Genomic DNA, 17,500 nt, shown 5'->3' with positions numbered 1-17,500 from the left:
GGCTAATGAATTTTGAAATTTATTTTTTTGGTATATTTTATTGTTTATTTCATAGTAATTCTAGCTCTTACATCATTAGGAGATATGAGTAGTCAATAACAAACAAGGTAACAACATCTTACGAACAAATTCATGGTACGAACAGTCGTTCGGAACGTAACTCGTTCGTACGGTGGGGAGCTTCTGATATAAAAGAAAAGCAGAATTTTTCTTATTGATATAAAGCCTATATCATTAGACAACATTCTGTCTAGATGGTAAAGACATGCCAGAAAAATAGATTGCTTCGGAGTCATTGTGTGAATAGGCTTTGAACTTCCTGATGCAAAAAAACCTTCTTTACACACCCAGTTTAAGTGAGACATCGAGCAGTTTCCTGTGCAAGACAGCTGTTCTACCAGGCTTTAGCATCTGATTAACGATTAGCACAGGCTCGGGGGAAGCGAGCGCATGAGTGTGATGGATGAGGAACATGCGGCCAGCGAGTCCCATCACTCTGATTGATGAGTCTCTCAGACCCTCACGTTAACCTTGACCTCCATCTACAAGCTTTATCACTAACTAAATCATGAAGGCTAGTTAAGCATCAACGCTGCGTGCATCAATGTAAAACCACCTAGATGAGGCCAAAGTCTTCTAATGGCCTGATACATACAAAAATGCCCCCCTACACACACACACACACACACACACACACACACACACACACACAAAACCACACACTCGTGTTAAAAAATCAGTTTCATAATCAATTTCATAATAATATAGGGACATTTTGATGGCCACAGTTCTTGATTGCTTTGCAGGGACAAGATGGTTCAGCCTTTTATGGTCTCCTTGTAAAGACATTCTGATTGTCTCTTTTGATTGTCTTTTTAAGGGATATTTTAATAGTCTCCATTTTCATCTTTGTCAGGACATTTTATAGGCCCTGTTTTGCTTGTTTTATTTTTTATTTTATATTTAGCACTGTATTCATTCGGATTTCTCTGATATTTTATTTAGAGATATCCTGTGTACCAAAGACTGACACCACTAAAAACTCCAACCTTCTTCCCAAAGTGAGCTCCAGTAGATGTGTTGGCTGTCTTCATTAGCCGCACTGAATTCACTAGTATTCTTGGTGTTTTTGACTTTGTTATGTCAGGTAGCTCTTTACATAACCAACTGAAACATTGTTGTACAATTTCCTTAAATTAAACACACTTTATGTTCCTTTCAACACGTAGGCCCATTTCCCGGCCATAAAGATACAATGAGCTTATCTCTGGCACAATCTACTACACCCTGGATAGGCAGCCTATCAGATAAACGTTTTCATTTCAAAGTTCTTTCGCGTTTCGAGCTGCCAGATACAAAAAGAATAAAGTGATTGAATCACAAGAGGCGTTTGCCTGTAGTTTGCTTCCTTTGTGGTGATGAAATTTGCCCATTGACCTATTTCAATAGATTCTGTGTAGATTATAATAGCCCCTATTTTTTAATAATTATAACTGGTGATATAATCAATGTTGTCTCTCTCTGGGGACATGCTGTTGGCCTCCATTTTCATTGTTAATTTAAGGGGGGATTTTTAAGGTGCTCAATTGAAGTTGACTTTGTGGGGACATTTTGATAGACCCTGTTTTTAAGGTTTTTTACATAGTCTTTTGTTTGTTCCACTTAACTTTATGTGGTGAGGATCTTAGTTCCTGGCCCTTTGTTCTTCTGTACTGTGACTGTTGTTTTTATGTTGTTTTATGTAGCACCTGGGTTCAGGAGAAACGTTGTCTCATTTCACTGTATACTGCATCAGCTATATATGGTTGAAATGACAATAAAAGCTTCTTGACTCTTGACTTGACTTAAGAGGACATTTTCATGGTGCCTGTCTGCAGTGTGGCTTTAAGGGGACATTTTGTAGGTTTGTAACATAATTTTTTTGAGACATTTTAATAGGTGCTGTCTTTAGGCAAACTTAGTAGAAACATTTTGATGTTGCCCAATTAGAGAATGAATTTCTGTGGATATATTGATGAGCCACAGATTTTTCAGCACATTTTCATAGCTCCTCATTTGTGAAGTATTTTGTGTGTATCTTTCTAAGAACATGTTAATGTTCCTTATTTTGTTGGTCAGGACGTTTTGGGGTGTGTGTGTATGTGTGTGTGTGTGTGTGTGTGTGTGTGTGTGTGTGTGTGTGTGTGCTTTGCTGTGTGGCAGTTTGGGTGTGTATCTGGCAGGATATGTTTCCACTGTTAAAACCAAAAGATCCAGGCTACTATTCTTTTGTAACAGGAAGCATGTGACAAAATTACATTTTGTCTCATTTTCACACTCAAACACACATACATACACATACTCCAGTGTTTCCAAGGACAAAAGTCTACAGCTGGTAAAACAGAATGTCATGTTTAATTACACAGTGGCTTGTTGCTAACTTCTAGCAGTTTATGACCTTAGAAAACAAGACAATAAATAATAATCAATGCACTGTAATTATGTATCACTCATTCTTTATCACAGCCAGTTCAAAAAAAGTTTAATATAAGATTTTATATAATATTATGACTCCTTAGGTAGCATGTTTTGGCAGAGGTACAATCTTCTAAACTTCCTTATTTTGGACAGAGTACTGCATAAAAAGCGTTATTATATTTTATAAAATATTATTATAACTAAATAAAGGATTACAGATAAATCAATGGCAAATGGTAAAAATATTTCCATATGACCAACATAAATCTAAGACAGACTTCAGCTATCAAGTCAATGTGATAAATCTAACATTAGGGCCTCTTTAACTAAAGCAATTTATTACACTAACAAGTAGAGGTCGACCGATTGATGGGCCGGCTGATTAATCTGACTGAATTTGGTCATTTTTAAATTAATTGGCATCGTCCTATTGTGCTGCAAATTAGGCTGAATATTAGACAGGCACATGTGTGTACGTTTTACGCTTGTGTAGAAGAACATAATTCTCATACCAGGGAAAATGGAAGCACTACAACAGTAAAATTCTAAAGCAAGCTGAGTTTACACCTGCCGCAATTATTACTAACGGATCCGTTAAACTTATTTTAATCATGCCTGCTAAATTGGGGATAACTGCGTGTTCTCTTTTTTTCTTGTGTGTTCATTCACTAAACTAATTAGCCAATCAGAGTTCTCGTAGTTGCTGACAAGCTCCATTGCTGATTCCCCACTGACCTTCCCAGACGCCCGAGCGTTAGCTTGGTGTGTCCAGGGCTTTGAGATTTTATCACTCATTCTAAATCTAGCCTAAAATAATTTCATTGGTTAAATATTATGTTGCATTTGGAGAGAAAATGAGAGTAAATTTTGGGAACCATATTGTTAGCTGTAGTTTAGGCTACAGGTAGGCTCAAATACTAAAACCTGGTAACAAGTCCACTGATTGGAGAGTTTTGTGATGTTCAGTTAATGTTTAATTTTAGCAATGTTCTGTATTATGTCTTATAATTAAATAGCATTATATTTTATGTGATAAAGGGAGAAAACAAGAATATCAGTCATCGGCTGCCCTGATTTCTAAATATCGGCATCAGCCACAGAAATTCCATTTCGGTTGACCTCTACTAGCAAGCCATAAACTTTAACCATACTAATATCAGCAACTTTATGAACACATTCACAAATGTATGCTTAATTAAATACCAAACAAAATATGAAACTTGCATGTTGACCCTATTTCTCACATCTAGGGCATACATTGTTCCATTATGACCAATACAAACATTATTTTATGGTTTTTTTAAATAAAGAAAAAGATTTTAGTGTGTTCATTATAAGCTAACATTTAACTATAAAGTAATATAATAATTTTTTTTATCTAGAATATATTAATGCTGAGGCTTATGGTTGGATAAAATTATGGTATTTAATAAAATACTTTATCTTACAATAAGCAAACCAGTATATCAATGTGTGTGTGTGTGTGTGTGTGTGTGTGTGTGTGTGTGTGTGTGTGTGTGTGTGTGTGTGTGTTGTACCTGCCAAAGGAGAAAAGCATTCGATCATATAAGAAGGCTATCATAGAGAGAAATGGTTATATTTAGACTGTTTGTTTAGGTAATCTACGGGAAAATGCGTACAGATACAACAGACTGTCTGTGCCTGGAACACCTTCTGTAGTGTGTGTGTGTTTGTGTGTGTGTGTGTGTGTGTGTGTGTGTGTGTGTGTGTGTGTGTGTGTGTGTGTGTGTGTGTGTGTGTGTGTGTGTGTGTGTGTGTGTGTGTGTGTATAAAAGAAAGAGAAAGAGAGAGAGAGAGAGAGAGAGAGAGAGAGAGAGAGAGAATAACTGTGGGTGGTAGTGGTGTATATTGTAAAAACTGTTAATTCCTCTCGATTTAAACACACCCATTGTTAATTCTAAACACACACACACATACACGCACACACACACACTCATACACACACACACACACACACACACACACACACACACATGTTTGTCCTATGAACCTTTAACCTCTAATCTCTAATTATTTTCTAGAATCCAATATAAATTCAATAATCAGTTATACAATACACTACACAATACACAGCATCCAGTAATATTCATAGCATACACACTTACTGTCACTTCCATTAGCTGAACATGCAACATGTTTGTGCAGTATTGTGTGCCTCTTATATAAAACCTATACAATTTAGCATAAGCACAGCTGTCATTTACAGGTCCTTGTTTCAGTCATGTAAAAATCAGCAGAAGCACTGTGTGTCCTCAGAGAGTATGCGTCCCTAATACTTTACTACATTATCTTATGAGAGTTCCATGAAAGTTTGAAATGAGGTCTTTATTTCGGGAATATAGTTACACAATCCTGTAAAAGAACTGTTGTGACAATCGAAACTTCGATAAAGCATGCTAACGTCTGTGTGTGCTAGGGTGGGACTATTTCATTATCCTAATAAATAACACCACATTAAGTTTTTCTTAAACTGATGTGCCATCAGTACTTTTTCAAAAATATCTCTTTTTTTTTCTCTGAAAGAATAACCCTGTGAGAAAAATGTCAAACCTCTTCCATTTTAAATATTGTTCCTTAAAAATAATGAATATTTAGTGTGTATTTACAGTGGCACGGTTACTTGAGGATATGTTTTTCCCCATACCCAAAGTGTGCATGTTGTGTGTGTGTGTGTGTGTGTGTGTGTGTGTGTGTGTGTGTGTGTGTGTGTGTGTGCGTGCGTGCATGTGTGTGTGTGTGTGTAAGTGCGGTTGTGCGCAATGAAAATAACAATGACATACTTGTGTGTTCTAGAGGATGGGTGTTAAATAGCAAGCATTTGGGGCATGTCCGTGTGTGTTCGTATGTATTTATGTGTGTGTGTGTGTGTGTGTGTGTGTTATGTGATCTGTGGGTTGATGGGAGTCAAATTTAGAAGATGTCAAACCATAGCAACGACACATATACAGTACACATACCTCATATCTATATGACTGTATATTGCTTTACATCAGAACACTGCTATGCTCTAGCAATGCTGGTTTATTTCTGTCTCATTCAAGCACATTTTATCAAATAAAACCTGTGTAAAAGCTCATAAATTCAAATATTATAAATTCAACATCCATAAATTTATCAATAACGTAATTTTTTTCTTAACATTATGTGCAAGCGATTTCAAAAACATTTCCTTTAAATTGACTTTTTCCCCCTAAAATTAAAACTACTGTTAAACTACTGCATTAACAGTTTCCCATCCATATGCACTTTTGTTTGGCTTCCTGGATGTATATATTGACTAACAATTAGAGACAAGTATAGAAAATACAGGATTTACCAACCACTGTGAAACACTGTCCCGGTTCTTAACATGATTCTCTCTTAGATTATCTACACAGCAAGCGACGTCTTAATACGTGCGTCTGAGTGCAAAAGAAGAGTATTTTAATGAGCTGTTGTTTCCCATCAAATGCAGACATCATGTTGTTCTTTAGGACTAAAACAGACCCTGTCTCCTTCTTAGTCTAGCTGTGCTCATTTTCCTGCTGTGTGTCTGGTTGGTTAGTGAGTAGTGTGTAGTGACAATCCTGTGACATCGCTTCAAATGTGCAGTACGTTTTTACCATTTTAGAGTTTTTTTGTCGTTCACTAAAGTCAGTGTTGATGTTTGTAAAATCCTAAAATTCTTTAGAAATTTGGTAAATAAGCAATTATTGAAGAAAATCTACTAATTCCGTTGCGTCAAATCCTTTGTAATCATGCCAGTAAGCGTTTCAAATGTTCACCACAAACCCTCATAAGCACCAAAGCAATTATCGTGATATGAAAGGTTTAAGACCAGCACATGTCTAGTCAAATACCAAATCCAGCTGTGTTTTGTCAGTGTGTAAGATGCGGGGAAATTACATGTCGAGAAATTCCACTCTTTTGTAGCTCACTGATCCTTCTCTGCATTACGAATGCGAGAAAGAGACTAAATAAAAAGACCACCTACGTCCTCCGTTTAAAAACTTTAAGATAGACATCTGAGAGGGAGAGACTCATCAGAGCCTACTGTTAAGAAACAGAGAAAGCGAAAGCGATGTAATACGCTAGTACGGTCATATCAAACGCAGACACGGGAGCTGGTGGAAAACAAATGGAGGAAAACTTCAGAAACCCCCCTATCTTCTCTTTCATTTATTCTTTTGCTCTGACCAGACAACTGTTGCGACAAATGTATTATGAATTTTCCAGCCTGTAAGATATTTTCTCTTTTTATCCCCCTCTTTCTGACATCTTAAGCTAAAAAGTGAACTAATATACAATAAAACATGATCATTACAGCTAATCCAGTGTTATTAGTAGTTTGCTCATGTAGGGTTTTCGGTACTTTTTTAAAGTCTAAATCCTTCAATCCTTTGGACCATGATTGGAAAGATCATTGCTGTCTTCAGCGACATACAAATAAATTCTTGAGAGGAATTAGGGAACAGGATGACAAAAGGCTTCTTTTGAAAAAAAAAGCTCTGTAGCCAAATGTGACCAACCTGCAGTATACAATCTGGAACTCCACCAACAAAACCCCTTGAATCTAAGCAGATTATTGCAATAGAGCTGGTATTAAATTTAATTAAGCAGAAATGTACAATCTTACATACATGAAAACAAAAGTCTTTAATAAATAATTTCACGTTAAAGATTTGTAATACGTGAATGCCCTTTTCTGATCTATAATACAAATGCCGCCGAATTTACAACATTGTCATGAAATAAATCTGACATTAGTATAAATCTGGCGGTTTATACTTTATGTATTTGATCTTGAAATGAGCTCTGTCCCCGATCCAGAAAGACATTGCACACCTCCGCTCTACTTTCTTTTTTCGTACAAAGCAACTCATACACATATATCACATACATATATTTTCATATGAGTCATGGGTTCAAATGAGGAGAAAAATAAGACTTTCCTGAGCAAAGAGCTTTAAGGAGCCTTGAAGGAGCAATAAAGCACCATTACATGGTGATTATATAGTAACGGAAGATGGATTTACAACCCAATATTGTCCATTCCTCAAAGAAAAACTAAACTACGAGTTAACTAGACTATACTGTGGTCTACACCAGCCTATTCCACACAGAACATCTTATATAACGTAAAAAACCTCCATCAGTGCGACTTATACAACAAAATGAAGAATATATTGATTTTTTCCCCCAAGTAGACAAGTGCTTTATTTCTCTTTTAGCTTTACTCCATCCACCTGTCTCTTTTTGTCTCGTCCTTTTATTTTCTCTCTCCCCATTTCTGTTTTATTTATCTCTCCCCCTCTGTCTGCCTATGACGTTCCCGTTCTCTTTTTTCCCCTCAGTATGAAATAAAGATGGAGAGAGGCAAAGAAAGACCAAAGCAAGAGAGAGAGAAAGAGGCTATTAATTCAGGAGCTTTTGACATGCTAATCCACTCAGTCTCCCGCTTTTCAGCCGTCCATCGTCTCCCACTTCACACACACACAAGCACACACACACACACACACACACACACACACACAAAAAGTGAGAGGGATGAAGAGGGGGCAGCAGAGCCATATGCTTTCTGTATGTCGAGCTTTCAAATGCGTCTCCTGTTATAACTCTCCATAGACTGTTAATGAGTGCTGACAGTGAAGAAATGATTTCTCTGCACAGAAACGTTAGCCGAGTGTTAGCTCAATGTCATGTCAACGTTCAGGCTGAGATTCACCAGTAATGACAGCTGCTGATGAGAGAGGAACGAAAGCAGAGTGGTTTGGAGCTGCAGTACTCTAAGCACTTGGTTAATGGTGTCTTAATAAAACACACACACACACATACACACACACAGACTTCAAAATGTGCTAGTAGAAATGACGAGTGAATCTTGTAGTATATACTGTTACAAAATGTTTGCTTTTTTTATTCTAAGCCATAATGGAGGACACCAGGTATTTTTTGAAGTTATATTCATTTAAAACTTAAAATTTTTTTTTATTGCAAATTATCTGTATAAAACATAATTAAATACTAATCAAATAAAAACGTCAGTGTAATAGTGAAAAAAAGAATAATAGTGGATTTTTTTTAAATTGATGTCTTTATTTTTAAGAATACATTTATTGGATTCTTAAAAATAGAGACATCAATTTAGAAAAATCTGAGAGAGAATAAATAAATAGATAAATAAAAAATAAATAAATAAATAAATAAATAAATAATGTTATTGCTAAAAATCTTTTTAAAAAAGCCTTATTAGTGTCTCAGACAAAAAAAAGGAAAACAAACAACAACAAAAAAACATTGTGTTCCGCAAAAAACTTCCATTGAACTAATGTTGTTGTGTTAACTTTGGCTTTATTAACTGCCAGCCCTCAGATGTCTGCAAATAATTGCTCTTAGTGCTGAAAGCTTTTTGTAAAATTAAATGTGTTGTTTGTTGCAAAAGTATCTCAGCAATTCCAAACTACACCTAGACTATGTCCTGCCAAACAAAACATTTTGCTTAGATCTAATTTATACTCTGGATTTCTATACTGATTCCTGTCTACTGTTTTTTCTTTAACCAACAATGGCAAATAAAATTACATTGACTGGCATTTCATGATCTTGTCCAGGCTTTTTTACCAGAACAAATGAAAAGATTTGTTCTGGTAAATTATAACACATTAACTTAAATATATTTAATATCATTTATATGTTTAAATGTGTAACTAAATATTTCAGAGATTAAGTGTGTGTGTGCGTGAGTGCGTGCGTGTGTGCGCACGCACGTGTGTGTTTCTAAATCATTCAGGCAAGAAACACAAGGCCCAGGCTTTCATGCTGAACAAAAATCTTTTGACTGATGGTAATAATGCATCCAGAAAAACCCTCCTGTCAAAAATAAAAAAGTCCCTTAAGCCTGGATGTGGGCTTGTGGGTGGTGCACAAGTTAGCAATTACACAGACTTTAGTTGCTAGCTTTTATCAACTACACACAAAAAAAATGAATAGCAAACCCTTCCTCAATCTTACTCACACAACCAGGTCACCTGTAAAAAAAACAACCTTGAAAAATACCATATAATAAAGGATTAGACCTTCAGAAATTAAATATTTTTTCAATTCAATTCAATTATTTAATATTTCTTGTGGGAAATGTTTTGCTATCAGTCAACAGATTTGAAGCAATTTCAATAAAATGACTACAAACATAAAGTTCCACTATGTGTTTAAACACTTGCACCAAGAGTCTGAGCAACTTAAGTTTACACAGAGTTAGTTTTTAATTCATTACTGTACTGAAGTACTGGTTACTTTCGAGACAATTTGGAAATAATGGTGATTAATTTCCGTTGCAAATTATTTTAGTTACAGCTAATTGAACTAGCAATAAAGTTGCCACATGGTTTTATTAAAGTATGCTTTACTTATTTATGTTTAATTTTTTTAGTCACATTTTATACGCATACCATGCTATATAAAGTTTTACAATTTCGTAGCTGTAAATTTGCAAATTCTCCTCAACTGTGAAGTGAGTTAATGTTACGGTAATGAGCTCATGTTGTGATGTGATTGTTTTATCACAAGTTCATAGTGTGATCGTGTGCTTTTATATCATAACCAGTCATCCATTCATCTTTAACAATTGTTTTATCAAGGTCAGGGTCAGTGTGAATTTATGTGGGGTTTATTTCGGAAATAGAATGTGAGAGGTGAAAATACCACCAATCATTCACACCTAGGGGCAAGTTAGAGGGTCCGAATCACCTACATGTATGAGGTGAGAGGACAAAAGAAAACCCGCTCAGACAATTCTACAATGAGCATAAGCCAGGCTCAGAATTACACACTGGAGCTGTGAGGTGGCAAAGCTACCCACTGCGCCATTGTGCTTGCCTACTAGCAAAACCAGAAAATCCAAAATGGTTCATAGTTAAAATATGAATACTGTACTTAGGTCATAATCGCAGCTTCAGATTGCAAAGTTAATTATGGATTTGCAAATAATAAAATTACAGTCTCAGATAGTAAAACATTGTCACTCATGGACTTTAGAACCTTTAAATTTATGAAGAAAGTAACATAAAAGATGTAGTGAATTTTTTTAAAGTTTAAAGTTGCAAGGCTAGAGAACCTAAAACCAAAGTACTCTGCCTCTCTCTCTCTCTCTCTCTCTCTCTCTCTCTCTCTCTCATATGCACTCTCTCTATCTTTATCTTTCCCATGAGAGTGTCTCTATGGTGTCATGTCAAACCAATGCTGTCAGAGTTTTGATGTCTTAATAAATTTCGCCTCTTGCGCTGTCAGCTAAGAAGCCGGAGATAGATGGAGGAGCGGTGACCTTCAACCTTACGCTTTGCCTCTTTCACACCCCTAAACCCCTTCCATCTCGCAACAAACATCAACACCACCCCAAAACGAGTGCACCCCCTCCTCCCCCCATCACCCCCGTCAGCAAAGAATCAGTGGACTTGCATTATCCAAATGCAAGTTTAAGTTTGTCTCTGCAGGTTTAAACCACAAACTCCATTTGCAAAATTACAACTGTCTGCTTACCATAATCTGATATAATCAGTCTGATGGACATACACTCTCTCTAAACACACACTTTCAAACATGCACAAACCCACTAAAGGAACTTCAAACAGGTCAGGGCAACTACACTTGAGAGCTGAGAGGGAATGTAACCTTTAGCCTTTTACCTCTAAGATCAAATGTCATGGGTGGCGACCGTAACCCTAATAACAGTGAGGGAAATTCTGAAGACTGGAGAAAGTGTGTAAATGTGTGTGTGTGTGTGTGTGTGTGTGTGTGTGTGTGTGTGTGTGTGTGTATCACTATGAGTCTAGTAATCTAGTTTTTAAGTGTTTAAATTTGAAATTACCACTATTAAACAAAATAATAAATAAATAAATAAATAAATAAATAAATATACAGTATAAATACCTATACTGCAGCCTAATGTTTAACATGATCTTAACAAAGTTTTAATCCTTTTGAAATTTTTCTTTTAAGAGTATAATTAGGGAGTTAATGTCTAAGAATGAATTAATATCTAAAATTGTCAAAACCTGTAAGAAATATACAATTAAAATGGCAAATAAACTACTAGTTTTCTTTCAGAACTTATGTGCAGAAATCTCCTAAATATATTTCTCAGGTTCTCAGCAGGCCACTTTCATAATGTTAATGTCTTAACTTTGGTTTTGACCAAAATAGTATGTTGAAGTAGGATCAATATTAATACTATACTTCTTTAAACTTCATTCTGTATACTATTAAATTCGTGATTTTTATAAAAGCAATAATTCTATTAGTATGACTGAGCGATTTTCAGAATATCATGAAATTACATGAAAAAATTAAATTCTCAGACCCAAGTTTTATGACATTATAAATTATAATTATGTATAATTATGCATATATATATATATATATAAATATATTAAAAATATATATACATATATATATATATATATATATATATATATATATATATATATATATATATATATATATATATATATATATATGTATATATATATATATATATATATATATATATATATATATATATATATATATATATATATATATATATATATATATATATATATATGTATATATATATATATATATATATATATATATATATATATATATATACATATATATATATATATATATATATATATATATATATATATATATATATATATATATATATATATATATATATATATATATATATATATATATATATATATATATATATATATATATATATATATATATATATATATATATATATATATATATATATATATATATATATATATATATATATATATATATATATATATATATATATATATATATATATATATATATACATATATATATATATATACACACACACACACACACACACACTTACAGCATTAATTATTATTCTATAATAGTAGCTCTATAGCGCTTTTCACAACAGACATTGTCTCAAAGCAGCTTTACAGAATTTTAAGAGTTAAGGTGAATGGTGTGCATTTATCCCTGATGAGCAGCCTGGGTGACTGTGGCAAGGAAAAACTCCCTTATAATACATGCTCTTTCTTATATGCTACTATTTTTACAGTAACAATGTACACAGGGACTTGTAGGGTAATTGCTTGCGAATAGTGAACCTTTAATCTCCAGAACTTCCTGTTCAAACACATTTTTCAACATTGAGACCTTTAAGATTTCCAAGTAACGAGATAAGCTGCATTTCTTTTATCATGCATACAAAACTAAAAAATGGATAAGAATGATGTTTATTAATACATAAATAATTGCTAGTGATGTGATATTTTTATATTATGCTAAATTATAGGTACCAATAAATTATATTTAATTCCATTACATTTTAATATCATTTCTTTATATTTTATAAGAATTTTGGAAATGTCCATTTTTCAAAAGCATGGCTGTGTGTGCTTCAGGATTTGTGAGACTCCGAGCAAAAACCTTTACAGCAGAACTGGAAAAATAAAAAGGACCACTCAAGCTCAACGTTTCTTGTCTCTCATATCATTTCTCACTGCTTTCTACATTCTCTCTCTCTCCACGTTTCAGTGCGCCTCTGTACAGCGCTTCGTGTCATCGCAACTTAGTGTGCGTTCTCTGAATGAGCTGAATGCAGATGATGCCACAGATAACTAATCACCACCAAAAACAGGAAAACACAAACAACTACTAAACAAGCTTTACTCGTTCTGAGTCCCAGTTTAACACATGCTGACACGCACAGCTCGGAGTGTGTGACGGTGTGATATACTGCAGGACACAGCATGCTCACTGCATACTCAAAAGTGCTCAGTTAATAAGTGACCACAAATACGTCAGATCGATACAAACTGAACCTGACAGCTAAATGAAATAAAATAACTGCAGCTTTTAATGATGCATTTAGTGCAGCCCAATACTGCAATAACCATGACAAGAGATGCATCACCAACTGTGCTGCCTCAGTGATACGAGCTGGACAGATGGGTGCGTTAAGGCTATAAAAAAGGATGGATGGATAAATGGTTCAAGAGGTGGATGTTTGCAAGAATAAATGGATGGGAAACGAGAGGCACAAAAAGGACGAATAACTGAAGAAAGAGGCAGAATCTGGAGTATAAAAATGATCAATGACAGGAGAGTGCTGAATATATACAGCAGTGATGGAAAAGAGACAAGCATGTCTAAAGAAAAGGGAGGTAACGATATCTAGAGACAGGAGAAAGATGAACAGCAAGAGAAAAAAAAAGACAGAAGAGACAGAAAAGGGATCAGTATTTATTAAAGAAATAAAGAGCTGCTGAATATCTAGACAGGTTGGAGTGATTGAGAATCTGGAGGCAGGATGTCGTTGATGTCGAGGATATCTACAAATATCTACAACATATACATATCATCACATATCTATAAATATGTTGAGCTTAATTATCTGGATATGGAAAAGAAAAGAAGTTTTTGGAAATAGGACAAAGCTGGAAATCTCAGGACAAACCAAACACACTACTGTAGAAAAAAAGAGGCAAGAATTCTTAATGCAAAAGATGGATGAACATCTAGAAATAGGAAGGAGGAGGATTATCTAGAGAGAAGGCCATGTTGAATATCTAGAAACAAGCAAATTCTTACCTTGACACTTTCCACTGCGTTCCTCGTAACCAGGCTGACAGAGACAAGTCCCGATGGGAACCAGCCACTCCCCGTCAGCACCGCAGTACATTTTGGGCTCTTGGCGCTCCTCCGAGTGTTCCACACACGCACCGTGCACTTCCACCAGCGCTGAAGCATCTGCTCCTGCTACCGTATCAGGGAAGCTGGCCAGGTTCCTGACAACCAGTGGACATCTCTTATAAAACACTCGCACAGAAACAAGTGCCACACATGCGCCCACGTCCTGGAAGGCCAGGTAGAAGCCTCTGCGGCTGAGTGCGCCCACAGTGCGCACCTCTGTGTTCAGTTTCATGACCCGGTCCCCCACGTCCACCTGCGTGAAGCTCTCGTCGGCCGCCACCGTGTCGATCTTAGCGAAGCGCCGCTCAGGTACACCGTGCTCTCCATCCGAGTCGGATTCTAGATAGTACAGGTTGAAGGTCTCTTTGCAAGCGCCTGTGACGCCGGGTAGGCTGTTGCAGTCGCGTAAAGTGAACTTGATCTCTATGTAGATGCGCTGCGCCCGGCCGCGCTCGATCCAGTGCGTGCGCAACCAGTTGTTCTGACTTGACTCCAATACGTTACAAACCTGGTACGTCCGGATTGGGACGTTCTTCTCGTCCATGATGCTCACCTCTTCCCACTGTGGATCATACAGAGAATGTTTCAGAGGAACTGTCATTACACTGACATACAATTTCTTTTTTTGATGGTTTTAACTAGATTTTATATTAAACGGTATCAAATAGTCATATCTAAATACAAATTGCATTTTTATAAATAGGACGTTTTTGATTTTTCTATTTGACAACATTTAACATTAGTTTATCATTAGTCACACATCGATTGCGACCTTTATGTTTTATTGAAGTGTTTGCAGATTATTTCTTTGTATATAGTTGTGACAGTTTGTGGTCAGACCCTCACAGCTCTCTTCCGCTGTCTATTAGAATTATGCCACACAGTTATAGCAGTAGGTTCTGGCAATTTGTTTTATGTGAAAGTTACCAGATCAGAAAATCCTAATGTTAAAAGATAAGTACATAAAGACATAAAAATCTCAAAACGAGGATTTGAAATGCAAATGTCCTGACACAAGTGGCACCAATACCCCAGTCTGCATAAGCTAAAAAATAAAAACCCAGGTGTTCCTTTATATACAAATAAGTATGTATATTTTTGACTGGTTTAATATAGTAGAGGTAGTAGTTTATTTCTATAAAGCACTGAGCACTAGATGTTAAGCAATTAGGATAGATTTGGACAGATTTAAAAGTCTCGCAAATGCATTTTCAAATGATGCAAACAGCAGTAGAAAGAGAAGAAAAAATCATAGTATTACTATTAATAGGAAGTAGGTGGTGAAAAGTTTCATTATGCAGTTATCCTATTTTTTTTTACAATCGGCGGATTTTTCCAATTATGTCTTTTGCTTAAATGATGAATATGAAATAAAAAAAAAATAGTAACAGACCTTTTGGAAAGCACAATATAACCCAAAGGATCTGCAGCATCTGCTTTTCTTCTAATATGTAAATTACACGGCTCTCTGCCGTGCCTACACACTGCAGTGATTATCCAGAATTATGGGACGAGAGAAGCTTCTCTACAAGCTTTTTTAAAGCACTTCATAAATGTGTGTCTCAGTTGCAGGTGAAACAGGAATTAGAGAGTTCTATTAGGAGTTGTTTTTAATAAGGTCATTTATATCGATAAATACAAAATCTGCAGATTATTACAAAATAAATAAATAAGACGATGCACAGGATATTCAAAATGTTCAAAAAGCAACATGAGATTTCCAAACCTTTTGAGCACCATGTGAAACCCCCTCAACATAAGGCAGCGTAAAAAAAAAGAGCAAATATGAACTACGTGCATTGCTATGTTGCTGGTTCATCAGGAAGCCTGGCTTGTTTCATTCAGCTCTGAAAGTGAACTGAGCAAGCTGTGAGCATTCTGGCAGGTCGCAGGTGTTCGTGCAGTCTGATCAATCAGGCTTTTCACACTAAGCCCATATATATTACCATAATCACTGTTACCAACAAATTATATTTACAATCATGATCTCTCTCAAAACAATCACACGCCTAATTATATTTTTTAATTGTGCAGCTCTGTAATTCTCCCGGCGAAAGACACCTTGTTTACACTTTTCTAAAATCATTAAATGCTTACTGGGCATGTTACTTGGTCTGTTGTTTATATTTTGATTAATTATTCATCTTATTTATCTAATTAAATTTATTTATAGTGTCATTACGAGAGAGAGAGTGGGATTTCAGTGGTTAAGGGGCTCTGTTGCTGACTGGAAGTTCAGGGGTTCAAGCCCCGGTCTTGCCAAGCTGCCACTCTTGGGCCCTTGAGCGAGGCCCTTAACCCTCCATGTTTCAGTAGCGCTGTAAGTCTGACCCCAGGTTCTGAACAAGCTGTGAAGAAAGAAATATCACTGTGCTATAGTGTATGTGTGATAAATAAAAGCTATTCTATTTTGGTTGTAGTTCGTGACCTTTTAGATAAGATAATGTTTTGTTTGTTGGTTTGGCTGATTAGGTTTTTGTTTTGTTAACTGGAGAACTGATCGTTTTGTTGATTGCTTATTATGTTTCTTGGTTGGTTGACTAGTTATTTTGTCTGGTCAAATGTTTTTTTGTTTCTTGGATGAGTGGCCATCTGGTGATTTTATTTGTTGTCTTGTCAAGGTTTTTTTTTACTGATTGGTCAGGTGGTTGATTGTTATGTTTTATGATTAGCAGGCTAGTATTTTATTTGCTGGTTGGTCAAAGGGTTCTTTGGTTTGTTAGATGGTTGCTGACTGGTTATTTGGTTGTTTGTTGGTTGGTGGACTTTTATTTACTAGATTTGTTTACTGTTGGTTATTTTATTTTTATGTTGGTTACTCTTTATTTTTGTTTGATTGGCTGAATATTTTGTTAGTTGTTTAGCTGGTTGGTTGGTTGTTGGTTGGTTGGTTGGTTGGTTGGTTAAGTGTTTTTTTTTTCTTTCAAGTTTGTTTGGAATGTGTGTTAAGTTGCTTGGTTGGATGTTTTAGTGATTTGTTCATAGTAGATTATTTGGCATTCTGTGGAGGTCACTGTTTTGCTCTCGTATTAGCCAATCAAATTATCTACCATGAGTAAAACCAGTGGGGAAAAACAACCAAGCAATATACCAATCTTTCCAACAAGATAATCAGTCACTGGTTTACTCTTTTTCTACTAATAAAGGTCCTGAAAACTATCAGCCAACTATCAACTATTAGACATTAATCCGGGCTGAAATTGTATTATGATAAATAACCTCCACCAATTATTCACAAAATCCCATTGCAAATTGAGCAATGAAAAGACAATACCCGTGAAACCAATCCGGTCTC

The 17,500-nt window shown here is 35.5% G+C and overlaps 1 protein-coding gene across 1 annotated transcript in view; it reads right to left on the bottom strand.

Moving 5' to 3' along the window:
* The window catches only part of epha4l (eph receptor A4, like), a 43,543-nt gene that overhangs the window by 23,590 nt on the left and 2,453 nt on the right, over positions 1 to 17,500 (bottom strand). The window contains exon 3 of the mRNA XM_046862566.1: positions 14,104 to 14,767. Coding sequence (XP_046718522.1) covers positions 14,104 to 14,767 — 664 coding nt within the window. The remainder of the gene's footprint in view (positions 1 to 14,103; positions 14,768 to 17,500) is intronic.

Source organism: Silurus meridionalis, chromosome 12 (assembly GCF_014805685.1).
Source record: "Silurus meridionalis isolate SWU-2019-XX chromosome 12, ASM1480568v1, whole genome shotgun sequence".
Classification (NCBI taxonomy): Eukaryota; Metazoa; Chordata; class Actinopteri; order Siluriformes; family Siluridae; genus Silurus; species Silurus meridionalis.
Note: the sequence above shows the minus strand (reverse complement) of the source record. Positions and strands in the feature narration are given on the sequence as shown.